Below are 24,039 nucleotides of genomic sequence, written 5' to 3' on the forward strand. Positions count from 1 at the left end.
CACAGTATGAGAAGTTGACATGTGTGCCTGTTTTTTAAAGTTGTAAACATAAAAATCAGTTATTAATTAAAATCAATTAACCACAAAATCCTCTAAAAAGATGTTAACAAAGGAAAAAAATCATAGAAAAATAAATGAAAGAGATCATAAAAGCATAAACGCCAAGTATTTTTTTTTTACTTTAATATGACATTCTAAGATTTTACACATTTTTCGTATTCCTCTTTTACGGAAGGGTTTAAATAAACACGTGTACTATTTAAATAAAGTATTAAAACGCGCCATATTTTGAATTTTCAGAAAAAAGAGATAAATGAACGTTAAACGAGAAAAGCGCGCGTTTCGACAGTTGATTGTTACCGTCGATCTGATATACACCAACTTACTATAAATGATAGTTTAGATTCACGGTGAACGAATCTAATTCCGGAAAACAACAAAGAGTGCTACAAACACTAAACACAGAACAGTTCCACAATTTTTCTCCATAAATAAATAAAAATAACTCCATCTTTAGAAAAATATTGAATGAGAAAGACTGAGAAAAGAAAAGACTAAGACGGCGTCGTGTCGTTCAAAGCCGACGAGGCAACATTCCGGTTGACAAATCAGAAACTTGGACAATCCTCTTTTTTCTTTTTTCTTGTAATATATAAATTCACTATTTCTCTCTCTCTCTCTCTCTCTTATATTAAGCAAAAAAAAAAGAGTCGACCCCTTCCTTCACCGTCTCTTTTTTTTTTTCCTCTCTCTCGCAGCGAAAAAAAACCCTAGTTTCTCTCTCCTTTCACCGATTTTTTTCCTTCCGATGCTTCTGCTCCCATAGCCATTCACAGATCTGGTAATTCCGGTTTGATTTCTTCTCTCTTGATCCTATGTCGAGAAGAATTCTCTTTTGCTTTTGTTTGTTTTCTTCTTATCGTGTGGTTTGTTTGTTTTTTTTTTCTTACAATTAAAAATCTTGGGAATAGGGTTTTTTTTTTGGTTCCTGTGTTGAATTTGATGCTGATACTGCTTTGATTTTGCTTCTCGTTTTGCGGATTATAGTTTTATGATTTTAAAGGCAGAAGGATTTCTGAGATGAGGAGCTTAAGGGTCTTTGTGATTGTTATCTTTTGTTTCTATTGGAATATCTCTTTGTTACTGTCTCCGGTTGATCAATGTCATAATCGTTTTTTTTCATCTTCAAGGGTTCTAATATCAATTCAAGGTTTGACTTGAACAGTTGAACAGGTTATCTCAGTTTTTTTTTTTCCGTCGTTTTAATATTGATTGAAGTTTTTGATTAGAGGTGTGTATGTAGTGGTAGATTCGACTCGTCTGTTTTCTTTAGTCTAGAGCTCCAATGAACCTTTGATGATTGATTTTGTTCAAGCTCATTCTCTCTAGTTTGTATTAGATAATAAGTACAAAAGCATAGGTTTAGGCTTCTATCCCTAGCTAAGAAATTCGCTTTTTCTTATATTGCAGGTTAAGTATGAAATAACCCTGACAACTTTGATGGATGATGACTTTGCAGATGGATAAAACTACTGCTTCCTCCCCAAGGGAGCGAGCCAAGGCCATATTTGATAAGGTTCTCTCTCTCTCTCTCTCTCTCTCTCTCTCTATAATTGTATTTACACTCTAAATCTAATTGTCACTTCACTTGAGCCTTTGTAATATTTGGGTCTACATTATAGTGATAATATATGCATACTTTGTAGACTGTTGAGTTAGAAAACAAGCGTTGGAAGGATGCTCAGGCTAGAAAACAGGCTGACCCAAATTTGTGGCAGCAAATTCGTGAGAATTACGAAGCAATACTTCTTGAAGATCATACCTTTTCTGAGCAGCACAGCATTGAACTTACACTGTGGCAACTTCATTACAAATTCATTGAGGAGTTCAGAGCACGCATCCATGCTGCATTGAGTTCTGGTAGCTCGAGTGCGGCACAAAATGTAAAGGGTCCTTCTAGACCCGACCGCATTGCAGCCCTCAAGCTGCAGTTCAGAACATTCATTACAGAAGCAACTGGATTTTACCATGGTATGATCTTAAAAATTCGATCAAAGTATGGTCTTCCCTTTGGTTACTTTTCTGAGGATCAAGAGAGTCAAAACTTGACTGATAACGATGGAAAGAAGTCGGCAGAAGTTAAAAAAGGCTTGGTATCTTGTCATCGTTGCTTAATATACCTTGGTGATCTGGCTCGGTATAAAGGATTGTATGGGGAGGGGGATTCCAAGATCAGAGAGTATACTGCTGCTAAAAGTTACTATTTGCAAGCAGCTTCTCTATTGCCTGCCAGTGGAAACCCACATCATCAGGTTATTACCTTTTTTTCCTCCTTCTCATGTCATTTTTTTGCTAGGTACAACTATGTGGTACAGTTTTTCTGATTATATTAACTTTAATGTCTCAGCTTGCTATAATTGCTTCTTACTCGGGGGATGAGTTTGCAGCAACATATCGTTACTTCCGGAGTTTGGCTGTAGAGAGCCCTTTTCCAACTGCCCGTGATAACTTGATTGTTGCTTTTGAAAAGGTTAACTACAAGTTTTTGAATCCTTATTATGTTTGTGGTTTGGCGTAAGAGTGATTGTTGTTCCACCTTCTTAGTATCTGAATATAATGCATGTTTCTCTTTGTTTGGTTGAGCAGAATCGTCAGAGTTATGCCCAATTGTGTGTGGCTTCCAAAGACTCATCTAAGAGGCAGACTGGTAAAGGACGAGGGAAAGGTAAAGATATTTCATCGAAAGATGCAAACTTGGTAGCTGGTCCTGAGAAGGATAAAGTAACTAGTGGAAATGAGATGCTTAAAGCATTCTGCATTAGATTTGTTCGTCTCAACGGGATTCTATTTACCCGAACAAGGTAAATATTCTGAAATTATTTTGTTCTAGATTCTGTTACTGGCTCGTTGGTATAATATGTGTTGCTTGTCTTTGCCAGCCTGGAGACGTTCTTAGATGTTCTTGCCTCCACTAGCAGCAGTTTACGAGAGGTAATTTCTTCTAGCACAGTGGAAGGGCTGAGTTTGGGCTTAGACACCAGTAACAGCGCACTTTTCATAGTTAGACTCGTGGCAATTCTGATATTCAGCGTTCATAACTCAAAGAAAGAGACAGAAGGTCAGTCATATGCAGAAATTGTACAGCGAGTGGAGCCTGCCAGAAACTCTTTAACAGCTAGTTTTCAGTTGCTTGGACACATAATAGAGCAGTGTGTGCAATTGCGTGATCCTTCGACGAGTTACTTCCTGCCTGGTATCTTGGTTTTTGTTGAATGGTTGGCGTGTTGTCCTGATATTGCACTAGCAAGTGATCCGGATGACAGACAGACTACTGTGAGAAATAGCTTTTGGAACCAGTGTGTTACCTTCTTCAATCAGATCTTGTTGTTGCTTGGGCCTATGTTTTTGGATGATGTTGAAGACGAGACTTGCTTCTCAAACATGAGCTTGTATGATGAAGGAGAAACTGAAAACCGACTTGCGCTATGGGAGGACTTTGAACTAAGAGGATTCTTGCCACTGCTTCCCGCTCAGACTATTCTCGACTTCTCAAGGAAACATTCCTTTGTAACTGAAGGTCCCAAGGAAAAGAAAGCTCGTGTAAAGAGGATCCTAGCAGCAGGGAAAGCTTTGACCAGTGTGATCAAAGTTGATGATAATGATGTGTATTATGATTCTAAGAAGAAGAAGTTTCTTGTTGGTGTAAAACCCTCAGATGACTTGTTGGATTCTCATTCAAGCCCGCCTAAAGCTGATGCTTTGCAAGATAACCAAGTAATGGTGAATCATAACTCACCATTTATACAGCAAGACCAGCAGATTTATATGGGTGAGGAGGATGATGATGATGAAGTAATTGTTTTCAAGCCGCTAGTTACTGAAAAGAGGAAAACGGCTTCTGACCAAATATGTGTTTCTAGTGGTGGCTTCAGGAAACCTGATCAAGTTGCCACTACGGGGAACTTAAAACCTCTGAGTGGTTCGGATTCAGCTTTTCGTGAAAATCAACTTCTGCAAGCTAGAGGCAATGCGAGTATTCAAGTGCCTGCATCTGTTGATTCCAACCTTTTGGGACTCCTTCAGGCATCAACCCAGTCTCAGGCAATGCATTTGCAACAAGTGCAGACACAGGCAGTTAATCCTCAGGCAGCCCAATCATTAGCTGCTGCACGACTTCAGCTAATGCAATCACAGGTCGCACATCTTCAACCACTGTCATCACGGGTTGTGCACTTTCAACAAACTCAAGCTCCGGTTTCACATGTTTCACCAGTCCAGTCACAATCTGCTTCCCTTGTTGGTGGTACCAAGTGGTTACCAGAAGAAGCTGCTTCTCTTGCTAATACCCTATCTAGTTTTGCTCAGATGGGTAATGGTCATGTGATGAAAAATGAGATGCATGGAAATCATGGAGTTTCCTATCACCCTGCACACTCAGAACCAGCCCAGCAGTCTTACAATGTCAATGGTATGGGTGGTATGCCATATTCTCAGTCACTAACACCTGAAGCTGTATTCCCACCCAAAAGTGATGCTGTTTCATCATCTGGAGCTATTGCCGATGGCCTGGGCGTCCAATCTTCATTAGCAAGAAAAAATCCAATCAGTAGAGCCTTTAGGCATCTTGGCCCTCCGCCTGGGTTTAACTCTGTCCCCTCTAAGCTGCAAAAGGAGCCAGCACCTGGTTCTGACTTGTCTGGGAACAATCTAGCGGTTGATGATTACAGCTGGTTGGATGGATACCAAGCTCAGTCTTCTCGAGGCGCTGCTGCGCTCAACAGTTCTTTGAATTATGCTTCTTCTGGGAAACCAGAACACATGGGTACCAGCAATGGAATGAATGGGGCTACTAACTTCCCATTCCCTGGGAAACAAGTTCCAACATCACAGGTCCAAGCAGATTTTCCATACTTTCAAAACCCTCTGAAAGAGAGCTTTGCGAACCAGAACCATCAATCAGCTCAACTCCCTGAGCAATATCAAGGACAGTCGACTTGGTCGAGTCGTCACTTTGTGTGAGAGGAAAGGAAGAGTAACACGGTAAGAGCAAACAGAAAGCTGCTTTGCATTATTACGTGTTTTGTGAACTCTTATTCTTATGGTATTGATCTAGGTAATTGGAATGATTCAGGTTAGTGTTACGGAACGTTTTATGCTACCTAACTCCAACTGAGTAATGTTCTGTTGAAGTCTCTAGTTGGAGTCTTTGTGGCCTTGGCTTCTTGTGGGGCACTTCCTACCTGACAGGTTCGTTATTCTTCTTATTATGTCCTTGAGTTAGTCTTGCAATTCGTTTTTACATATGTTTAGTTACTCATACAAATCACCAATGCTTATTGATGATAGATTCTGGACTCGGCTCATGTTGGTGAAAGAGATATGTGGTAACAAGAATGAATGAATGGTTCTGTGGAATGATAGGAGTAAAGTGCCTTTCTCGTGCTACTGAGGTGGAGATGTTAGACCTTATGAATAAGAAAGGAAACGTACCTTGTGGCTCGCTCTTGATATCTGAAGCAGTTGATGGCTGTTTTGCCCTGTTTACATTTTCTTTTTTTTTTTCTCTTTTTTTTTTTTTCTTTTTTTTCTTTTTTTGCGTATGAATGTGTAGCTGTCGTCCTCTTGCACAGCTATCTTTCTCTTGGATTGCTTTGCTTTTCCTCCTTTGTTCTATGCCTGTCTCAAACTTCTCTCCGTTTTGCTGTGTCAGTCTAAGTTGAACCATCATAAGGTGTGCGAAACCTTGCATTTGGTTATGAATAAAAAGGGACATGTGTTGAAACATGATTTGTTGTCGAAACTTAGAAATGCTTATCCTTCTTGAATATGTGAGACCAATCATATTAGAGTTATCCAATGCATGGAGAAAACAGTTTGTTTACTCCCAAGTAAACAAGAGCAGCTCTTTTTTTTTTTTGCATTGGAAACCTGTTCTTGACCAAACCCATGTCAGAAACTGTCAAAGAAGTTGTATATATATATATGTGTAAAAAAGACTGAAAACTGTATCATTTGACATGATATACAGTAAATAAATGCATTTTACAGTGAAATATTCATTTAATGGGTTGACTTGGAAGCCTTTTTGAGTAGAATCCCCCAGCAGAGGATTCGATAGAACACGAAGAAGGCCAGCATTATCCCGACATTGATCCACCTCGTGTCCTTGTCAAGTCCTCTCTTCTTCAAGACATCCTCTCCGGTCATCAAGCAACCCGAGTCCCCGCCCGAGAAGCACTCTGTTCGCATACTCCAGTACTCGTTCACCACCATCGACTCCAGCGGGTAACGGTACAGCGACACGTAGTACATGAACATCCATGGTTTTGGAATCTTCTCCTTGGGGATGAAGTATCCGGAGAAGAGAAAGAAAGCTCCAAGAACGGTGCAGATGAGAGAGTTTCCGGAGATGAAGTCAGGTGAAACTGCGCTGAGGAAGAGCACCAGAGAGCTAGCCATGAGGATGATGAGCCAAACGCAGAGGACGAAGAATGAGAAGGCTTGAATCGACGGGTTTAGGCCAACGATCCAGTACACTGGGATGGAGAAGAGGAGAGAGACAACGAAGAGGAACGGTACAAATGCGATTGTGTTGGCGATCATGTAGGATGAGATGCGGTAGGATCCACGGGATGACTCTTTCATCAGGACACGACGTTCACGGAGGTAAATGGGAAGTGCTTCGACTGTTGAAGAGAGGAGGAAGCTTAAGCTGAAAGCGAATAGTCCTAGCCTCTCTGCTACGCCTTCTTCGTCACGCTTGAGTCTTGTGTAGACGCTGCCTAGTCCTAATCCAGCTACAACCGCTTGCATTGTTCGCGCCAAAAATAACTGCTTTGTTCTGTAGATGATCTTGCAAAACCTAGAACAAAGATATGTGATCTCGGTGACGTCTAGGACACGCAACTCTTCTTTCTTTGTGGTAATCCCATCGTTTTCGTTGTTTTCAGGCCAGATCGATGATGATTCTATGGCGGTTACCGAGTCTGGCTTTGAAGCTCTCAAGGACTCAACTATTTCCATGGCGAATTCTATAGGATTCAGCTGTTCTGGAATCTGAAACCCTACTTTCGCTATTGAGTCCTCGAGATGTTCAAGACTCCCGAAGTGAATAACCGATCCGCGGGAGAGAATCAAGTAATCGGAGATGTAATCAAGTATTCGATAGCTAGGTTGGTGGATGGAGAAGAGGACGGTTCTCTGCTTGGATTTCGCCATAGTAGCCAAAAGCTCAACGACCTGAAGCGAGTTTCGACTATCCAAACCAGAGGTTGGTTCGTCAAGAAGCAGAATGGGCGGGTCACGGATCATCTCAACGGCTATTGACACTCTCTTCCGTTCTCCCCCCGAAACGCCGCGATCCTCTTCGTCTCCTTCCCCAACGAAGCTGTCTTGGACAAGAACAAGACCGAGATCACTCAACAAGCTCTCAACTCTTTCTTCTCTTTCTTTAGCCGTTGAATCTCTCAAACTGAATTTGGCGCTATACATTAACGTCTCTTTCACGGTAAGCAGAGGCAGGAGATCATCGTCCTGCGGTACAAACCCGCACAGCCTCCGTAGCTGATTGTAGTCGGTGATTTTACGATTGTTTATCAAAATCGCAGAAGATGGATCCAATGCCTTGTGGTTTACTCTTCCTGAAATGACCTTCAAAAGGGTGGATTTCCCTGTTCCACTCGGTCCAACCACGGCTAGGATTTTAGAGGACTCAGCAGCTAATGACACGGATTTGAGTATTGTGGTGTGATGGATGGTGTAGGAGAGGTTAGTGACTGTTAACGAGTAGCGGTTAGGGGTTGGGAGTGGTGAAGATGAAAATGAAGAGGAAGCTGAGGAGAACTCATCAGGAGAGTTTGATGATGAGAAAAGTATGATGGAGTCTTCTTCGCTGCGGTTTGTAGTCATAGCAGAAGGGTGGAAGCAGGACGACATGGTATAATTGTATTATTGTTCAACTCTTTCATCGATCACAAAATGGCTAATAATGCATTTTAACAAAGGAGTAAACAATTTTTTTCAGAATTGGTCGACCAACAAAAAGAAACAAGTGTTTAATGGTAGGCAGAGGTTGGTGTAACTCTGCAAAACCTGTGTATCTAAATTCTCTTTGGTTGGTCATTAATTGTTTGATATTTGATGAGTTAAGCGTGTATGTACGTAAGATAATTATTGTATTTTTGGAATAGCCTAAACGGTACAAGTGGTTGACCAGGAATCAAAAATATGGAATTTGGTGTATCAAACAAAAAAAGGTAACGTGTTTACGTTCATTACTACTTCCAAGTTCCAATGGTATAACTATGATTTATAAAATATACATTTCACTGTACATAAGTTGAAAGTTTTTTATATGTTAAATAAATACATGACATTATTATTAACTACTTTATTAAGATGGCTAATCGTTGATATATATTATGTTGACACTCTAATTGAAAAGTAGGTTTGATACAAAAATGGTGGCATTTATATGATAGCATCTGTGAAGAAATATGTTGCTTTCTCTTATATTCACGATCTTCTACAGACCATTAGTGCTGTTTGCATTACAACATCAAATGATAGCATTTATCGAGAGACAAAGAAAGAAACAATGTATATGCTTTATAGAATTTACAAATGAATTTACAAATGAAAAACACCCAAACACTATAATGAAACTACTCTCTCACTTGTTATAACCCCTCATATCATAAACCTATGAAACCCGTTTCGACAAAAGAAAAAAAGAATGGATGACTGGGGAAACTCTGGTTTTTGTTATTTAGGGGGTAAGGTAAAGAATTTCAATGAGTCAAGTCATTCACTTCCTACACCCACACTGGATTTGTCAACTACTATGCGTACATTGTATTGTTCGTAAACTCGTCCTCTGTTCTCTGCCCACCACTCTTCTGCTTGTTTCTCGCTAAACCGTTTACGGCTGCAATCAAAAGTCGTTCTCGGATCACGTTCATTCATAACCAAAAAAAAAGAAAGAAGAGTATCTCTTTTTTTATTTTTATTTTGTGCACCGAAAGAAGAGTATCTAAACATTCCAATTAAGCCTCTAAGATAAAAGAAGAGTTGTAGTACCTGAAACGGACGCGCTTGAGATCCCTTGCACCTCCCGCTAAGGCTGTGAGAGTGATGTACACACCAGGTTCATCTTGTTCAACCCATTCATTTTCGTTACGGGGTTCACTTTCTTTTGATCGTGTGCTGATTCTATTTATTGATTCAGCAGCATGATTCGCTTGCTGTCGGTAACTTGCACCATCGAAAACAGGCGTGCTTGCCCCGTTAGAGAACATTGAGACAGAGGTTAGGCCATCAGACTCAGTTTCTCGACTGTTAGGAAGGTTTAAGGTGTTAGAAGACGGGGCAACGTAGTCAGGACTGGAGCCAAATGAAGTAAGAGAAGGAGACTTGACACTTCTAGCTGTTCCAACAGGTAGTTTTTCAGCCATGTCTTTCAGCTGCATTGATTTATTGAAACAATTAGGAAGTTGCATATATCATTTTAGTACACTCAAAGAGCACCGAGGAAAATTTAAAATTTACTTGAGCGGTAAGTGATTTAATCACTTCTTTTGCTGCCTTGCATCTCGCTGTTTCTTCGTTAGCAATTGCCAATGCCTCCTTTAGCTGTTTGGTTGTTCTTTCCAGTTCAATTTCTTGAAATTGTGCCTTCCGGGTAAGATTTTCAACCTGTTATATAGTTTACAAGTGATTTAGAAAAGGAGTCAAATTGCAACGAACGAGCTGATAAATGTTTTTCACCAACTAAACAAAATCTCATTCGAGGAGCCTGATCTCACTCCATCTAGGCACACAAGAAAAATAAAAAGGCACTTGCTTGTTCTTCTAGAAAAAGAGTGAAATCCTGAAAGTAATCAATTAAGAACAAGAAACAAAATTGGACAACTGAAAAGAAATAAAAAATAGTATCACTATGTATTCTTCTTAAATAAGTGTAAAGAATTCTGGAATAATGAGAAAAATTTGGAGCATGGAAAACAGCTTACTTGAGATCTTAGCATAACCACCTCCTGGCTTACGTGATCACTGGTTCTCTTGGTATCATCCACGAAAATTTTTGGTGTAGTTAGTCCCGAAAGAGTGGGAGTTGGCGTTGTTGAGCGCGGTGGGCTAGGACGTCTTGATATTGGTGAAGTTGCCCGAGACGCAATCCGGGAACCAGGAACAGACGCTGAGAAGAACTTCTTTGATGATCCAAAAGTTGGATTAAAAGATTTGGTTATGTTTAGTGTACCCCGGTGAGAGCCTCCACTTGGTATTGGTGAGACACGGCTACTATTGAATTCATATTTCTTATTCTTCTTGGACCGAGTATCCACCTGCCTAATGGGCTCCAACAACGAGAATCTAGCTAACTGTCCGTCTGATCTAGAATCCAATTTCTCATCTCTGTCGATTGCATCTGATCCCTGGTTGACACTTTCTCTTCGACTCAGAGAAGAATGAGATGATGGATCCGTTTCCATGGCCTTTTTCAATTTGTTAAAACACTTGTCACACACTCGATATGGTTTGTTTGGGTTTGGTGCCATACAAGCCTTCAGGGACTTTTTATTAGTGCAAGAATGGCAAAACACAAGTCCACAGTTATAGCAGTTGTGCCGCTTTCTCTTGAAATTGAAAGGCTGACGGCAACCTGAACACATAGACTGGTCCATCCCCGATGCCCACTTGTGAAGGCAGACAGCTGCAGTGAAGTTAGAACCACAGGCAATACTTTTGACCTGTTTATCCTTCAGCGACTCAACCAATGTCGGGGAATTTCGGTCATCTGCGTCTCCATGGCCTAGTCTACCATTTGATCCTTTTCCCCAAGTGTAAACCTCAGTCCTTGAAGTTAAAACAGCAACATGATAAGCACCACAAGCAATTTCTTCAACAAAACTCTTGTGAAGTTTACCTTCAACACGGGCAGGAACCTTTCCATCTGCGTGTGGATTTCCAAGCTGACCATAAACAGGACTACCCATAGTATAGACATGGCCCGATGTTGTAAGTGCAACTGTAAGGCTATGTCCACACGCAACTTGACAAAAATTGGGTTCTACAAGAGCTGCAACACATGTAGGCACAAGTTTTGGTTCTTTGTCACCGTGACCAAGCCGACTCTTGTCACCATCACCCCAAGTAAAAAGCTTTCCTGAAGAGCAGTTACTCGAGCTTGAGCTCCCAACCATGACTTCTACAACTGCGGCTGTGTGCCATACACCACAGGCTGCCCGAACAGTGCGAAGACCCTTCAAGGAGTCTACCTCTCTAGGTATGAAAACACTTTTCCTGTCACCATGGCCCAAAACACCAAAGGTACCATCACCAAAAGTAAATAACTGCCCAGCAGAAGTCACAACAGCTGTGTGGTAAGGTCCACAAGCGATGGATGATACATGCATCCCTTCCATCAGAAAATTTACTCTTTTGGGGACCCAGTGACTGACTTCATTTCCATGTCCCAGAATACCAAAATCTCCTTTACCCCAGGTATACAAATCCCCTGATAGAGAAACTGCACAACTATGGTATTCACCACATGCTACAAGCTCAATATTTGTGGTACCGAGGGCATCAATGAGTTTTGGATGTTGAACATTGGAATCTACACCATGGCCAAGCCTACCTTCAGATTCCTCTCCCCAAGAAAAGCTTTCTCCTTGTTTCGTCACAAGGACAGCATGTTGTCCACCACAAGCAATATTCTGGACATCAAGTACTATTGTAGACTCTAAAGCTTTTGGCAATAACGAATCCATTTTGATCTCCAATGAACTTCCGACTCTATGGTTTCCACCACCTAAAACACCTTCGCCTATTCCTTCTCCCCACATAAAAACGTCTCCCAATGCGTCTCCATCATCATGACCAGAACCATGGCTCGATGCACTAATCGCACTTGATAGACTAACTCTAAAAGCATCCGTACCCATACCTTTCATGTGACCATGCAGTGTATCAGAGCCTCCAGATGACAAAGAGTGAACTGAAATAGTTGCCGAATCTGAAGGAAAAAAACTTTTTGGAGGAACTGCATACAGTGACATGTCTGAAAATGCCTTGTCAATGCCATCCTTAGGTGGGCTGTCATATGGACTGTGAAGACGGTGGTGATTCGAGCCATCCTGAAATGTAAAAAAGAATATTACCTTAGTTAAGACATACACAGAATAAAGTGGAATATATCACTCTGGTACCTTCTGGAAACTGTCATTGCTGCTAAATGGAGAATGTAAAGGGGAGCTTCTCCTGGTATATGTTCTCGGACTATTAGCTTCGGATGGCGTTCCATCACTTCTCGATTCGGTCCTCCAATTCCGTTGATGACAACGCGAGATCAAGGCTTTTAAACCACTAAACCACACTTCAGCCTCATCTTTATCTTTGCATATCTATGAAATGAAATACCAACTCTAATTAATGAATTTTCAATAATAACAGAAAATTTAGGCTGGAACAATGAATTCATAGAAGAAATTAGAAAATAATTTCCTATAAGGAAAATCTCACCAAATCTAGTGATCTCTCGTCGTATATTAGCGAAAAGGATTGATATTCCTTTTCGGGCCGTGGATATCTCTGAAAAATAGGCTGCAAAAGAAACAGCATTGCGAGATTTATCAGAATATCACACTAGATATGCGAGGACCAAATATGCAGTACGAATACTGAAATTGGCTGATGAAAATATGCATGGAACATGCAAAGTCAAATAAAAATCTACCTACCTCGCTGAACTGAACTAAGTTGAAAAATGACTCTAAGATAAGAGCCTTGTGCATAACATGAACTACTTGGGACAATTACAGCAATTCAGATCACATTAAATGGAAAATCCCACTCACAAACATGATAGTAGAACTCAGACACAACTAGAAGAAGATATTTCTCCTAGGCAGTAATAAAAGATCCAAACCATTTAAACGCAATGAAACATGGATAGTCTAGTATAAAGAAATTATTCGGACATTTAACTGCCAGCTGAAGGGAGAATTAAATCACATCATCCTGGGATGTCAAAACTTACAGTGCGCTGTCCAGATATGATCCTGGAAACATGACTTAGCTTCAAATGTTTCTCCTCCTTCCCCGAGAACCATATCAAAACAGATTCATCCTGAAAGTTACAGGACAGACTATTTACTTAGACACAGAACAACGAGACCATGCACACATCAAGCAGCAGAGATGAAATATAACAAGCCAAAAGGAGGACTCTATAGGAACATAAGGAGTCCTCAGATAAAAATGAGAACGGAGAGTTAGTTTTAACATAACAATCCTTACATAGAATTAAGAGAAAAACGGAAAGAACACGACTTACATTTGAAAGGCGAAATGGACAGAACTTAGGCTTTCCCCTTCTACCATACTTAAGCAAATACGCTCCCTTTTTGAGGGCAGTGATAGCCTGAGCAAATTGAAAAGATAAATTATCAAAAAGAAAGTAGGTGAAATATATTGGCAAGGGGTGATTAAGCTTTAGATACAATTGCAGGAATAAAACGAAGAGAAGAAGCATTGGAGACACTAAAATATTAATCCTACAACATAAAATGGTTCAGACGGAGATGTCAAATAATACTACATTCTGAGAAATTGCACCTGATAGAACTCTCAGTCTCAGTAGACTGCTAAGAAAATCATATAATAAAAATCCATGAAATGTATTTTCATCAATGCATAGCTGAAACCGAGCTCAGAGACAACAGTATTGAGCTAAAGCCCGTCACTAAACCGAGAACTTGTAACTCTAGTTTACAAAATCTTAGGACTCACCTCTGACTAAAAATGTAATCATCACCTTAGAATTCAGCAGAGAAATAATATACTCTAGTTCGACCAAAGTACAAGTATGAACGTAACCTTAGCACTGGAATCATAAACAAGACCTAAATTGAGAAATATTAGCAACACCGACCTGCTCAATATCCCTCGTAACTGGACCGGGTCTGCTAAGATCCGACGAAGAAGCCATTCGTCCGTTCCTCGACATACAATCTCAAACAAAGCTCCTCAGAAGCAAAACCCCTACCCGCCGGAGAAAAACCTCCAAAGAAATCCACACTAATCAAGTGAACAAAAAAAAATCAAAAGAAGTCTTGCAATGACGAAATCGTCTCAACATCACTGTGATCGTCGATCTTGAGTTCAATTCGGAAGCGAAAGCACAGCTTCTTCAGCTCGAATTAGATAGAGATTCAAATCGATCCGGAACAGTAAGAAGAAAGAGCCGATGTTCCAACCAAACATATAGGAATTCAAATGTGCGTCTCAGCTGTGATTCAACTCGTCGGCAAAAGCAAGAGAGATTGAAACGCAGAAGAAGAATCTAGAGGGCATGGCATGAGATGGAGATGATCTATACTACTCAGTTAAAAAGCGAGCGAGCGAGAGAGAGAGAGAGAGAGAAGAGAAGAGAGACCAAAAGGCAGATTCTGACTTGAGAGAAAGAAAACTTTATTTATTTTTCCTTGAAATGTTGAATTTATTTTTAGAGTTAATAAAAAACATACATTACTCTCTCCTTAATTACGGGATTATACTATACTACTCTGCACTTGCCTAATTAATTACCTCTCTTATCCATTTTCACTTCTTTTTTTCGTTTTTTGTTCTTTTGTGAATAGTAATGTGAAAGGCTTTTTGCGCATATTTTGAATTTTCGGCAAGCTTTTGCTTTCCTCTATTCATATATTATTGTATTTAAAAGAGGAATAAAAAAACAAAAACAATTTTTTGAACAAAAACAAAAACAAAAACAATTCAAGAATGTTATGGTAAACTCACAAGAAAATGTAAAGCAAAAACACATAATGATATTTAACTAACATATCCAAAGCCTCTTGCAACAAAGGTTACTCCCAAAATCCTCCGATGGAAGTTGGAAATTTCAGCTGTGGTTTCTTGGATTCTCCGATCTCGCTCTTAAACAACCCACCACCATTGCAAAGCTTCTCTCACGTCACGTATATCGGTCTACTTGATTAGGAAAATTGGAATGAATTGGCCAATCTTCTCATCCACCTTTTACACATTTGAATCGCTATATATTTACTTCTTGTAAATGAGTTTAATGCTTTTTCTATCAAACTAAAAAAAAAAACTTCTATAGGTTCATTTTATTTTATGTAACGGGGGTAGTCTCTTTGCTGTATTTTTTAGTTTTAGTTGGAGAAGTTTTTAAAGCGTCATCATTATTATCTCATACGGGGTGGTGCATATATGGCCAGATACGGCGTCGTTTTCATTATCCCACCTGTCGCGAGACTATAGGTTTGAGAGCTTCTGGAGGGGCAAGAAGGTTTGGTTTTATATTTGTCTTTTGTGTAAACGTTCTTATTGAGGAGGTATCGGAATCATTCTCATCGAATCTCCTCCTCCTCCACCCACCACTCTCTGTAATCCCCCGAAGGTATATTTATCTTCCCTCAGATCAAGCTCGACGAATACATCTCTTTTTCTCTACCACTCAATTTTTCGTTTCTCTCTACAGTGAGGATTCAATTTTTAAAAAATTTATCTTCGCCGCCGTGAATTCCGTCACCGAAATCATTATGTCTGAGCGGCAAGTGATCGACGGTATTCCGGAATTGGCTCTTCAACATCAGGTTTTTTTTTTTTACCCAAATTTTAAAATTTATCTGCTTGTGTCTTCGTGAGTAGTTGGAGCTGATTCCATCTGATGATGCTTTCTGCTTCTCTGTAGAAATGTCTAGTGTTTGCTCTGCAATGTTAGGGTTTCGTTAATTTCGGACCTTTGTGCCTTATTGTGCGTTTAATTTCGAATTGGACGATTAGGGATCTTCTGGCTTACATTTTGGAGGGTGGTTGATGCTTAGTATTGCTACTGATGTTTATGTATTTGAAATTTTGATTTCTCTTTTATTCTCCCACATTTATGGATTTTGTCAGGACAAAAAGAAGATCCAGGAAGTGATCCACGAGCCGAGTTTCGGGAATCATGGTGGTTGTTGTGCAATATGCTTGAGTGAAATCCCTCTTCAAGAAACTGCTATGGTCAAAGGCTGTGAGCATACTTACTGGTATTCTTGTTTGATCTTTTATTGGTTTCTTTGACATGTTAGATTTTTATCTGCTTCCGTTTCATCTATAGTATATGGTATGAACATATGAGTTTCTTCATATGAATTGTGTCTTCTTCTCGTAAGCTGTAGTTGTAGAGCTTGGTTTTAGGTTTTACCTGTACCTCTTGACAACCTTTTATGTTTTCTTTCATTCTATGTCTACGTAGAAACTGACTTTCTCTTTTGGTTTTTAAGAGGAGTAATTCATTTCTATCTATTCAGTGTGACGTGCATACTTCGTTGGGCGAGTTGCAAAGAGAGTCCTACATGCCCACAATGTAAGAATCCATTTGATTTTCTCAGTGTCCACCGGGCTCTCAATGGCAGGTGAGTTTCTTTCGTTATATACACATCGCTTCATGTTAGTCCATTTGCTTGATCAGACTCTTTTCTCATTCTTCTTTTGGTTTTATTAATTGTTGACACATTGGGATTTACCATATAGATTTCTGAGGTTTCTGTGCCATCTTCTAAATTCTTTGTTGTATTTCTATGCAGCATTGAAGATTTTCTGTTTGAGGAGAGTGTGTGCCTTCTCCTGAGAGCCTCATGGTTTGTACCATTGGATGTGGTGGTGGAACAGGCATCCTACAGCTATGGTTACCATGATGATTTTGACATTCCTTGTGACTACGAGGATGATGATGATGACCTTGACGAGTTCTATTTGCACGGCTCAAGTCTTCGCATAGGAAATCGGAGATGGGGTGGCAATGGTTTTGTCAGATCCGGGCGTCGAGAAGCCAGGCCAGTTCAAAGATCCAGTGGTTCTAGTTCCAGTTCGAGTTCTGGGTCATCCTCAAGTGAGCCTAAGGAAAAGCAGGTGAAGACTGCAAACACAACAGGAAGACGTGCAAAGAGAGCAATAAAGCGTGAAGCTGCTAACAAAGCAGCGGAAGTAACAGCGGCAGCAAAGCACGAGGCCCATTTGGTTAGGTTGGGAAGGAAATGAGTGAGCGCATCTGTAAGTAAATTGCACTCAAAAAGCTTCCCACCTACTTCCATGAATTAGTATCATCTGTACAGTTTTTTTAATGTTGTGGTAATTTTCAGTCACACCGATGTATAAGGTGTGGGGTTTGGAATGGTAGAAACGACAAGAACCTTGCAGAAGTGATATTATAGTACTCTGTTCATTAAACTCTTTGGTTTTTTAATCATTGATCGGATGAAATATAATTTGGCTTTTGATTTACTTGGTGTGGATATGTAAAAGATTGTCTTATGGAAAAAATATGTTTATTATGTGGACAAAGAAGAAGAAGAAGAAGAAGAAGAAGAAGTAAAACTTTAGTGGTGTGGGCTGCATGGTCGGTGACATTTGGGAAAGAGGCAGTAAGACTTTCAAAGAAAAGAGATTCAAGTTTGAGTTGTCTGAGTTGGTCGGTGGACATGGGATATTCAAGTTTGCCAAATTGTATATTCAAGTTTGCCAAATTGTGTGCTTCTTCTACTTCAAACAGACCAAGGCTTAGTTTGTATTCACATTTATAATAAAATAAATCAAAATGAAAGTAACAAATATATTCAAATTATTTTAAAGGAATTTTATTTGATTTTAGCTGTCATATAAGTCTACTAGTTCTACTCTTTAACTTTAAGTACATGGATCTCTTTCATATAGTAGCATATGGGTATAGGTTTCTTGTTTTTCTAAAGTGAATGTATTCTGGGAAATATGCTGTTTATAAGTAAAAAGGAATTAAAAGTGAAATTGATAAGCAACAACAACAAGTCTCAATTGGCCACCTAACTAGTTATGCCGACCACTCAGATGGCAAACAAAATCATCATAGGTCTTGTGAAATGGGGAAAAAAATCACCCAAAGTTGATAAATACCAACCACCAGATATATATAAAGGACATTGGTCATTTGGTTACAGGGAAACAAAACAAACAAAAGGAGTCAGACAACAGCACACAAATCGTGATTCGAGAACAATGGCGAACAGTGGTGAAGGTAAAGTGGTGTGTGTTACAGGAGCGTCTGGCTACATCGCCTCGTGGCTCGTCAAGTTCCTCCTCAGCCGTGGCTACACCGTTAAGGCATCCGTCCGAGACCCCAGTTCCGTACCCTCTTCCCTTCTCTTCTCTTCTCTGATCTTATCTTTATCTCTCACATTTATCCACTCTAGGGTTCTAACACTATTTCGATTTAGTCTGTTTCACTAGATATAGATCCTGATGGTATTAGCATTAATCTTCTCTCTTGTTTAATCAAAGGCTACACATCTTAAAAATTGATGCTTTTTTATACCAATTTTATCAACCAAGGATGATCCTTTGATTTTCTAATCGCTCCATGCACATATCATAGTTTTAGATTTTTATTGTAACAGTTTGTTGATGCACCTTTAGGTGATCCGAAGAAGACACAACACTTAGTTTCACTGGACGGTGCAAAGGAGAGACTTCACTTGTTCAAAGCAGATCTTTTGGTTGAAGGATCTTTCGACTCTGCTATTGATGGCTGTGAAGGGGTTTTCCACACTGCCTCCCCTTTCTATCATGATGTCAAAGACCCACAGGTTCTTATCTTGTCCTCAAACTTGCTTGCTTTTCTTCTGTGGATTTATTTGATATTAACTTAATTTTGTATCACCATTTCAGGTTGAACTTATTGATCCTGCTGTCAAGGGGACACTTAACGTTTTGAATTCGTGCGCCAAAGCATCTTCTGTTAAAAGGGTTGTTGTTACCTCCTCCATGGCAGCTGTTACTTTAAACGGAAAACCACGCACTCCTGATGTAACTGTCGATGAAACTTGGTTCTCTGATCCTCAGCTTTGTGAGGCCTCTAAGGTGTGTTGAACTTTGAGCCATGGCTCATATTCGATTTTGATGATACTTTATTCTGTTGTCATTTACTCTCGACGAGGTGTCCCTTGATTGTGCTGTAATGTTAGGCTCTTCAAGGTCAAACTAAAATGCTGTGCTTTTTATACTGGACTCAGATGTGGTATGTTCTATCCAAGACCTTAGCGGAAGATGCTGCTTGGAAACTCGCTAAAGAGAAAGGCTTAGAAATTGTTACTATTAACCCGGCAATGGTGATCGGACCTCTCTTACAGCCAACTCTGAACACGAGTGCTGCTGCTATACTCAACTTGATAAATGGTAAGCAAAACACTTCCTCTTTTAAATGATTCTTATGAAGACACCACCTTCTTATCAAATCTTAGAGAACCAATTTCGAGGTCATGTCCTTATATATAAGCAGGTGCAAAGACCTTTCCCAACTCAAGTTTCGGATGGGTTAATGTGAAGGACGTAGCCAATGCGCATATCCAAGCATTTGAGGTCCCTTCAGCTAACGGACGTTACTGTATGGTCGAGAGTGTCGCTCACTACTCCGAGCTTGTTAACATTCTGCATGAGCTTTACCCAAATGTCCCACTCCCTGAAAGGTAAAACATCTCTCTAAATATATTATCCCGTCCAGTCATGGTCGTGTCTGGTTCCTAATAGGCTTTTGTCTCATATATTGCACAGGTGTGTGGATGAGAATCCGTATGTGCCGACGTATCAAGTGTCCAAGGAGAAAATAAAGAGCCTTGGCATAGACTACATATCCTTGAAGGTTAGCATCAAGGAGACCGTCGAGTCCTTGAAGGAGAAAGGTTTCGCTCACGTCTGAGAAAGCATGTGAGCCATTGGATTTGGTACACTATATAGAGTATTTGGAACGCCATATCAAAAAAAATATAATATTTGGATCATGTCAATGTATCTCCAAGGGGAGATTAGTATGTTCTCAGTTGTCGTACTCGTACCTTATTGTTGGTTCCATGAAATAAGATACTTTTCCTTCTGTTGGTTGTTAGTAAGATATCAAATTAGAATTTTAGTAACGCAAAGCAGCTTTAATAAAAAAAAACTTTATAATTTGTAACTGATCAAACAGTTGTAAATGTTATCTTCTGACCATTATTTAAGTTGGTGACAAGAGCGTTTACTTAATAATAGGCTTCCATCGTCGGGAAAGAAGTAAACAAAACTAGGGACTTGTAGTTTAGTACACGTATGGTTTGCCAACAAATAGGTATCCAGACAATATGAAAAATAATATTCAAGAACATCTTCGTATCATACATAGCTGGCTATTCAAGTAACTAAAAACATTTGAAAACCCTGATCTACAATTATTGAGAAAAAACAAAAGAAGATAACAATTTTCAAAGAATACTGCTTTGTTTTCTTTTTACTTCTTTAAGAGATACAGAAACATGAATGAACCTTTCTCAATTCTCGCCTTCTAACTGCAATGAACCTTCTCTCATTAACTTGAGGCTCAAACTGTTGAATCTTTCTCGGGAATACTGTCTCGAAGCTTTCCTCCAGTCTGTTCCAGCTTTCATCATTGCCGCAAACTCTTCATAGCTTATCCGCCCATCCTAATCACCAAAAAGAACAAAGAATCAAGATAAGACTTACCAACTGCTATCTATCTCCAAACAAGTTAGCCATATATTACCATTTAAGACTTGGAACTAAGGATGTACAAATTATCGTATCTATTTCACAATGAACCAGGTTACAGAAAGAATCAAACCCAAATCCAGCAATGCAAAGAGAAACCGTAACCCAGAACCAAACATAGGGAACAAACACAGCTCACTCTCAAAAGCTAGCTTGTAAGGAGATTATGCCCTTTCAACTTATAAGCATGGGACGGTTTTTTAAGATGCATTTGCAGAGACAAGTATTGATTTCTTAAAGTCTCATATTTTGGGATTACCTTGTCCGTGTCAACATCTTGCATGATGGCTGCAATAACTTCCTCACTACTAGTGTCCACCTCATCATTTAAAGCCTCACGCAACTCCTCGATCTCAATGTAATCGCTCTGGTTCTGGTCAAAAAAGCTAAAAGCCTTGTGCAAGTGTTCATCGTTCGCCATCTTCTTAAGATGCACAGAGACAGCTACAAATTCGCCATAGTTTAAAGTTCCATCACCATCTACATCAGCCTGCCCACCAAAAAAAGCTCTCAAATATCATTTGCTTGGTGAAGGCAATACAATTAGTAGGAATACAAACTTCAAAGTTTTTGGATATTTTTGCTTACAGCTTCCATCAGAATCTGCAGCTCAGTATCTGGTATCTGCTGTTGTCCGAGTTTATGGAGTCCATATTTAAGCTCCTCGAGGTTTATCTTGCCCGTCTTTTTACTGTCCATCATCTCAAATGCTTCCTTTATGCCAGCTACTTCCTCCACTGATAAGTGTTCGGCTATCACCTGAAAGGCAGTGGAAAAAAAAAAAGTTTCACATTATTTCTTCGAAATCCGACAGTAATAAGGTCGCCAAGTAGTGGCAATGCTGAACGGAATCACTACCCGTAGAGCTCTTTTCTTGAGCTTGTTCATAACAGAAAATTGTTTGAGCCTTGCTTTCACTGTCTCACCAAGTGAAACGTTTGGAGCCTTCTTTGCATTTTGTATCCAAGAATGTTCTGTGAATAGAAGTGTCACAGTATACTCGTTCCATAAGAAATAGATTTCAGAAACAGAGCCAAATAGAAATACATACCGAGTACTTGTGCAGCAGAAAGCCGTTTTTTGGGATCAGGCTCGAGCATCTTTCTCACAAGGTCTTTAGCGGTCTCAGAAACTCTTGGCCATGGATCTCTCTTGAAGTCAATGACTGACCTAATGATCGCCTGAGCCACCCCTTGCTCAGTCTCTTTACAAAAAAAAAAGAAAAAAAATTCAACATCAAGAAAAGAAACACAAAAAGTGGAAGACAGCAAAGAAAATTCCAGAGAGGCAACTAGTGAATCCATGAACATGTAATTAGATAACTTCAGGATCCCAAATCATTCACAGAGGAAACTGGATGTTTGACAGTAAATCTTTCTAATCATGGAAACTCAAACCCAACAGTTGCATATCCGTAGAAATTATTTACTGTTGAAGAACAAATAAAAAGCTTAAGAGAATAAGATTGATCATAACATACCGGCCCAAAATGGTGGGACACCACAGAGCAGGATGTAAAGGATAACTCCAGCACTCCAAATATCAACCTCAGGTCCATAATTTCGCCTAAGTACCTCTGGTGCCATGTAATAAGGACTTCCAACAATCTCGTTGAATCCCTCACCTGTTACAAATTTGAAAAAATTTCAAGTAGAGTAAACAGTACAAACTTATCTGTTGATCTGAGATTTAAAATAGACATTCTATCATCTATACCAGGCTTGAAGAAGACTGATAATCCAAAATCTATGGCTTTAAGGGCTGATGTCTCTTTTTTATTTGCAAAGAGAAAGTTCTCCGGTTTAAGATCCCGATGCATCACTCCATGTTTATGACATATCTGCAATACCAAAAGGTGTTCAAATCATAAAGGTGGAAGTTAGGATAACAAGTTAACAACGCTAACCAGCATAGAGAAAAATAAGGAAAAATAAGCCACTGCGTTAATACAAACAAGGAACCTTGCAATAGAATTACAGTAGAGGCAAAATGGAATAGCTAGAACTTTGACATAACTAGAGTCTAAACGAAAAGAAAGTAAAGCTACAAACCTGAACAACTTCAAGAATAGTCTTCATTACTGCAGCAGCAGCTCGTTCAGTATAATGACCTCTTGCAACAATCCGATCAAACAGTTCACCTCCTTCACACAACTCCATCACTATATGCACTGCATCATCATCCTCAAAGGCATCCTTCAGAGACACAATATTCGGGTGCCTAGGCATATGCTTCATTATCTGAACTTCCCTCCTCACATCCTCTATATCGACAGCTGTTCTAAGCTTCTTCTTTGATATAGATTTGCACGCATACTTGTCACCAGTTTTGATATCAGTGCACAAGTATGTAATACCAAACTCCCCGCGACCAACCTCACGGCCCAGGTCATACATAAGAGATATGTCATGTCCTGTTGGATCTTTCAAAACACGGAGCTTGAAACCAGCTCCAGATCCATTTGTAGTGTATGCCTCGCTGTAAAACGGATTGTTTTTGGTCTTTGGTTTCCCATTTTTACTCCCAGTATCTGGACCAGGGCTCGCACAACAATTTCCCATTTACAATCAACTCTTGAGGAATCCTGAGATTGATATTATCAACAACTAAAATGAGACTCACAAAAATCAAGAAAGCTTAAAATTTTTAGCAATAAATCTCTTAAAATTTCCAAATTTAGGAATTAAAGAGACTCACTAATCCCAAAAGCATATAACAAGACAATGACAAAGGGGGAAACAGACAAAAGAAACGATCGGGAACAAAAAAAAATGCAACAAAATAAAGAACCCTAAAATCTGAAGAGCAGATAAGTAAACCCTAGCAAATGAAATCAGGTGGAAAAAACAAAACAAAAAAAGAGAGAGATGCTTAAATAAGAAAGGGGAAACACAAACCTGAGAGAGAGACCTTAGCCCGGAGAGAAGAGATGATCAAACAAACAAATTGGGGTGAATCGGAGGAAGCAAAGAGGGAGAGAAATGGAGAAGAAGGAGAAGAGTCAAAGTCTCCTTCTTTCTCTCGCTCTTCTTTTCCGAGTGTGTGTGTTTGTGAGCAAAGAAGAGAGATTCGACTCTTTTGGTTTTTTTTTTTTTTTTTGATATCTCAGCCTAATGTGAAATCAGCGGATAACCCATTTGCAAAAGACAATCATACGGTAAACACAACTAGACTCCTCACCAGTCACCTCCACTCTCTCTCTCTCTCTCTCTCTCTAACTAAACTTTTATTTTGGTTTCTATTGAACATGATCATGTGTTATATAAAAACACTGTTTCATGTTTGGCTTTTGTGTTTTGTCGCATCTCTACGGATTTTGATTAAACAAACAATTAATCTTCTTTTTTTTTAATAAATGCATGATTCACAGAGATGACGTTGATCTAGGTATCTATAGGACGACAAAACCCATATAACTTGCAAGTCTCTAATCTCAAATAAGAATCTTTTTCAAGCACA

The 24,039-nt window shown here is 39.5% G+C and overlaps 6 protein-coding genes across 8 annotated transcripts; 3 read left to right on the forward strand and 3 right to left on the reverse strand.

The window, feature by feature from the left end:
* The first annotated feature begins 720 nt into the window (after window positions 1-720).
* LOC17884038 (protein SMG7) lies at window positions 721-5,784 on the forward strand. 2 transcript variants are annotated; one of them, XM_023780064.1, is made up of 8 exons: window positions 721-841; window positions 1,471-1,576; window positions 1,707-2,312; window positions 2,408-2,530; window positions 2,647-2,861; window positions 2,940-5,040; window positions 5,132-5,247; window positions 5,347-5,784. In XM_023780064.1, the coding sequence occupies exons 2-6, from the start codon at window positions 1,505-1,507 to the stop codon at window positions 5,017-5,019; spliced, it is 3,096 nt and encodes a 1,031-aa protein (XP_023635832.1). In that variant the 5' UTR covers window positions 721-841; window positions 1,471-1,504; the 3' UTR covers window positions 5,020-5,040; window positions 5,132-5,247; window positions 5,347-5,784. The 2 variants fall into 2 exon arrangements, with proteins under 2 accessions (XP_023635832.1, XP_023635833.1); XM_023780065.1 differs by having other exon boundaries at window positions 1,520-1,576.
* Window positions 5,785-5,947: 163 nt separating this feature from the next.
* Window positions 5,948-7,988, reverse strand: LOC17882539 (ABC transporter G family member 23). Its single transcript, XM_006287209.2, has one exon. It carries the CDS (start codon window positions 7,933-7,935, stop codon window positions 6,061-6,063), a length of 1,875 nt encoding a protein of 624 aa, XP_006287271.1. The 5' UTR covers window positions 7,936-7,988; the 3' UTR covers window positions 5,948-6,060.
* Window positions 7,989-8,486: 498 nt separating this feature from the next.
* On the reverse strand, window positions 8,487-14,430 carry LOC17881863 (PH, RCC1 and FYVE domains-containing protein 1). 2 transcript variants are annotated; one of them, XM_006286881.2, is made up of 9 exons: window positions 13,934-14,428; window positions 13,337-13,423; window positions 13,040-13,129; window positions 12,523-12,603; window positions 12,210-12,404; window positions 10,011-12,137; window positions 9,547-9,693; window positions 9,079-9,461; window positions 8,487-8,926 (listed from the first exon to the last, which is right to left on the reverse strand). In XM_006286881.2, the coding sequence occupies exons 1-9, from the start codon at window positions 14,006-14,008 to the stop codon at window positions 8,803-8,805; spliced, it is 3,309 nt and encodes a 1,102-aa protein (XP_006286943.1). In that variant the 5' UTR covers window positions 14,009-14,428; the 3' UTR covers window positions 8,487-8,802. The 2 variants fall into 2 exon arrangements, with proteins under 2 accessions (XP_006286943.1, XP_023635821.1); XM_023780053.1 differs by lacking the exons at window positions 8,487-8,926; window positions 9,079-9,461 and adding an exon at window positions 9,804-9,868 and having other exon boundaries at window positions 9,604-9,693; window positions 13,934-14,430.
* A 909-nt stretch (window positions 14,431-15,339) lies between these two features.
* LOC17881386 lies at window positions 15,340-17,295 on the forward strand. The gene is made up of 5 exons (XM_023780055.1): window positions 15,340-15,427; window positions 15,509-15,623; window positions 15,928-16,058; window positions 16,323-16,427; window positions 16,599-17,295. Exons 2-5 carry the CDS (start codon window positions 15,570-15,572, stop codon window positions 17,050-17,052), a joined length of 744 nt encoding a protein of 247 aa, XP_023635823.1. The 5' UTR covers window positions 15,340-15,427; window positions 15,509-15,569; the 3' UTR covers window positions 17,053-17,295.
* A 637-nt stretch (window positions 17,296-17,932) lies between these two features.
* Window positions 17,933-19,952, forward strand: LOC17881229 (cinnamoyl-CoA reductase 1). The gene is made up of 6 exons (XM_006287870.2): window positions 17,933-18,166; window positions 18,460-18,629; window positions 18,712-18,903; window positions 19,056-19,218; window positions 19,322-19,508; window positions 19,594-19,952. Exons 1-6 carry the CDS (start codon window positions 18,043-18,045, stop codon window positions 19,736-19,738), a joined length of 981 nt encoding a protein of 326 aa, XP_006287932.2. The 5' UTR covers window positions 17,933-18,042; the 3' UTR covers window positions 19,739-19,952.
* A 176-nt stretch (window positions 19,953-20,128) lies between these two features.
* On the reverse strand, window positions 20,129-23,790 carry LOC17881443 (calcium-dependent protein kinase 8). Its single transcript, XM_006287404.2, has 9 exons — window positions 23,478-23,790; window positions 22,632-23,164; window positions 22,297-22,420; window positions 22,061-22,204; window positions 21,632-21,784; window positions 21,439-21,554; window positions 21,169-21,339; window positions 20,840-21,070; window positions 20,129-20,495 (listed from the first exon to the last, which is right to left on the reverse strand). Exons 2-9 carry the CDS (start codon window positions 23,139-23,141, stop codon window positions 20,343-20,345), a joined length of 1,602 nt encoding a protein of 533 aa, XP_006287466.1. The 5' UTR covers window positions 23,142-23,164; window positions 23,478-23,790; the 3' UTR covers window positions 20,129-20,342.
* Between the last annotated feature and the right edge of the window lie 249 nt (window positions 23,791-24,039).

This window comes from Capsella rubella, unplaced genomic scaffold (assembly GCF_000375325.1).
Source record: "Capsella rubella cultivar Monte Gargano unplaced genomic scaffold, Caprub1_0 scaffold_6, whole genome shotgun sequence".
Lineage (NCBI taxonomy): Eukaryota > Viridiplantae > Streptophyta > Magnoliopsida > Brassicales > Brassicaceae > Capsella > Capsella rubella.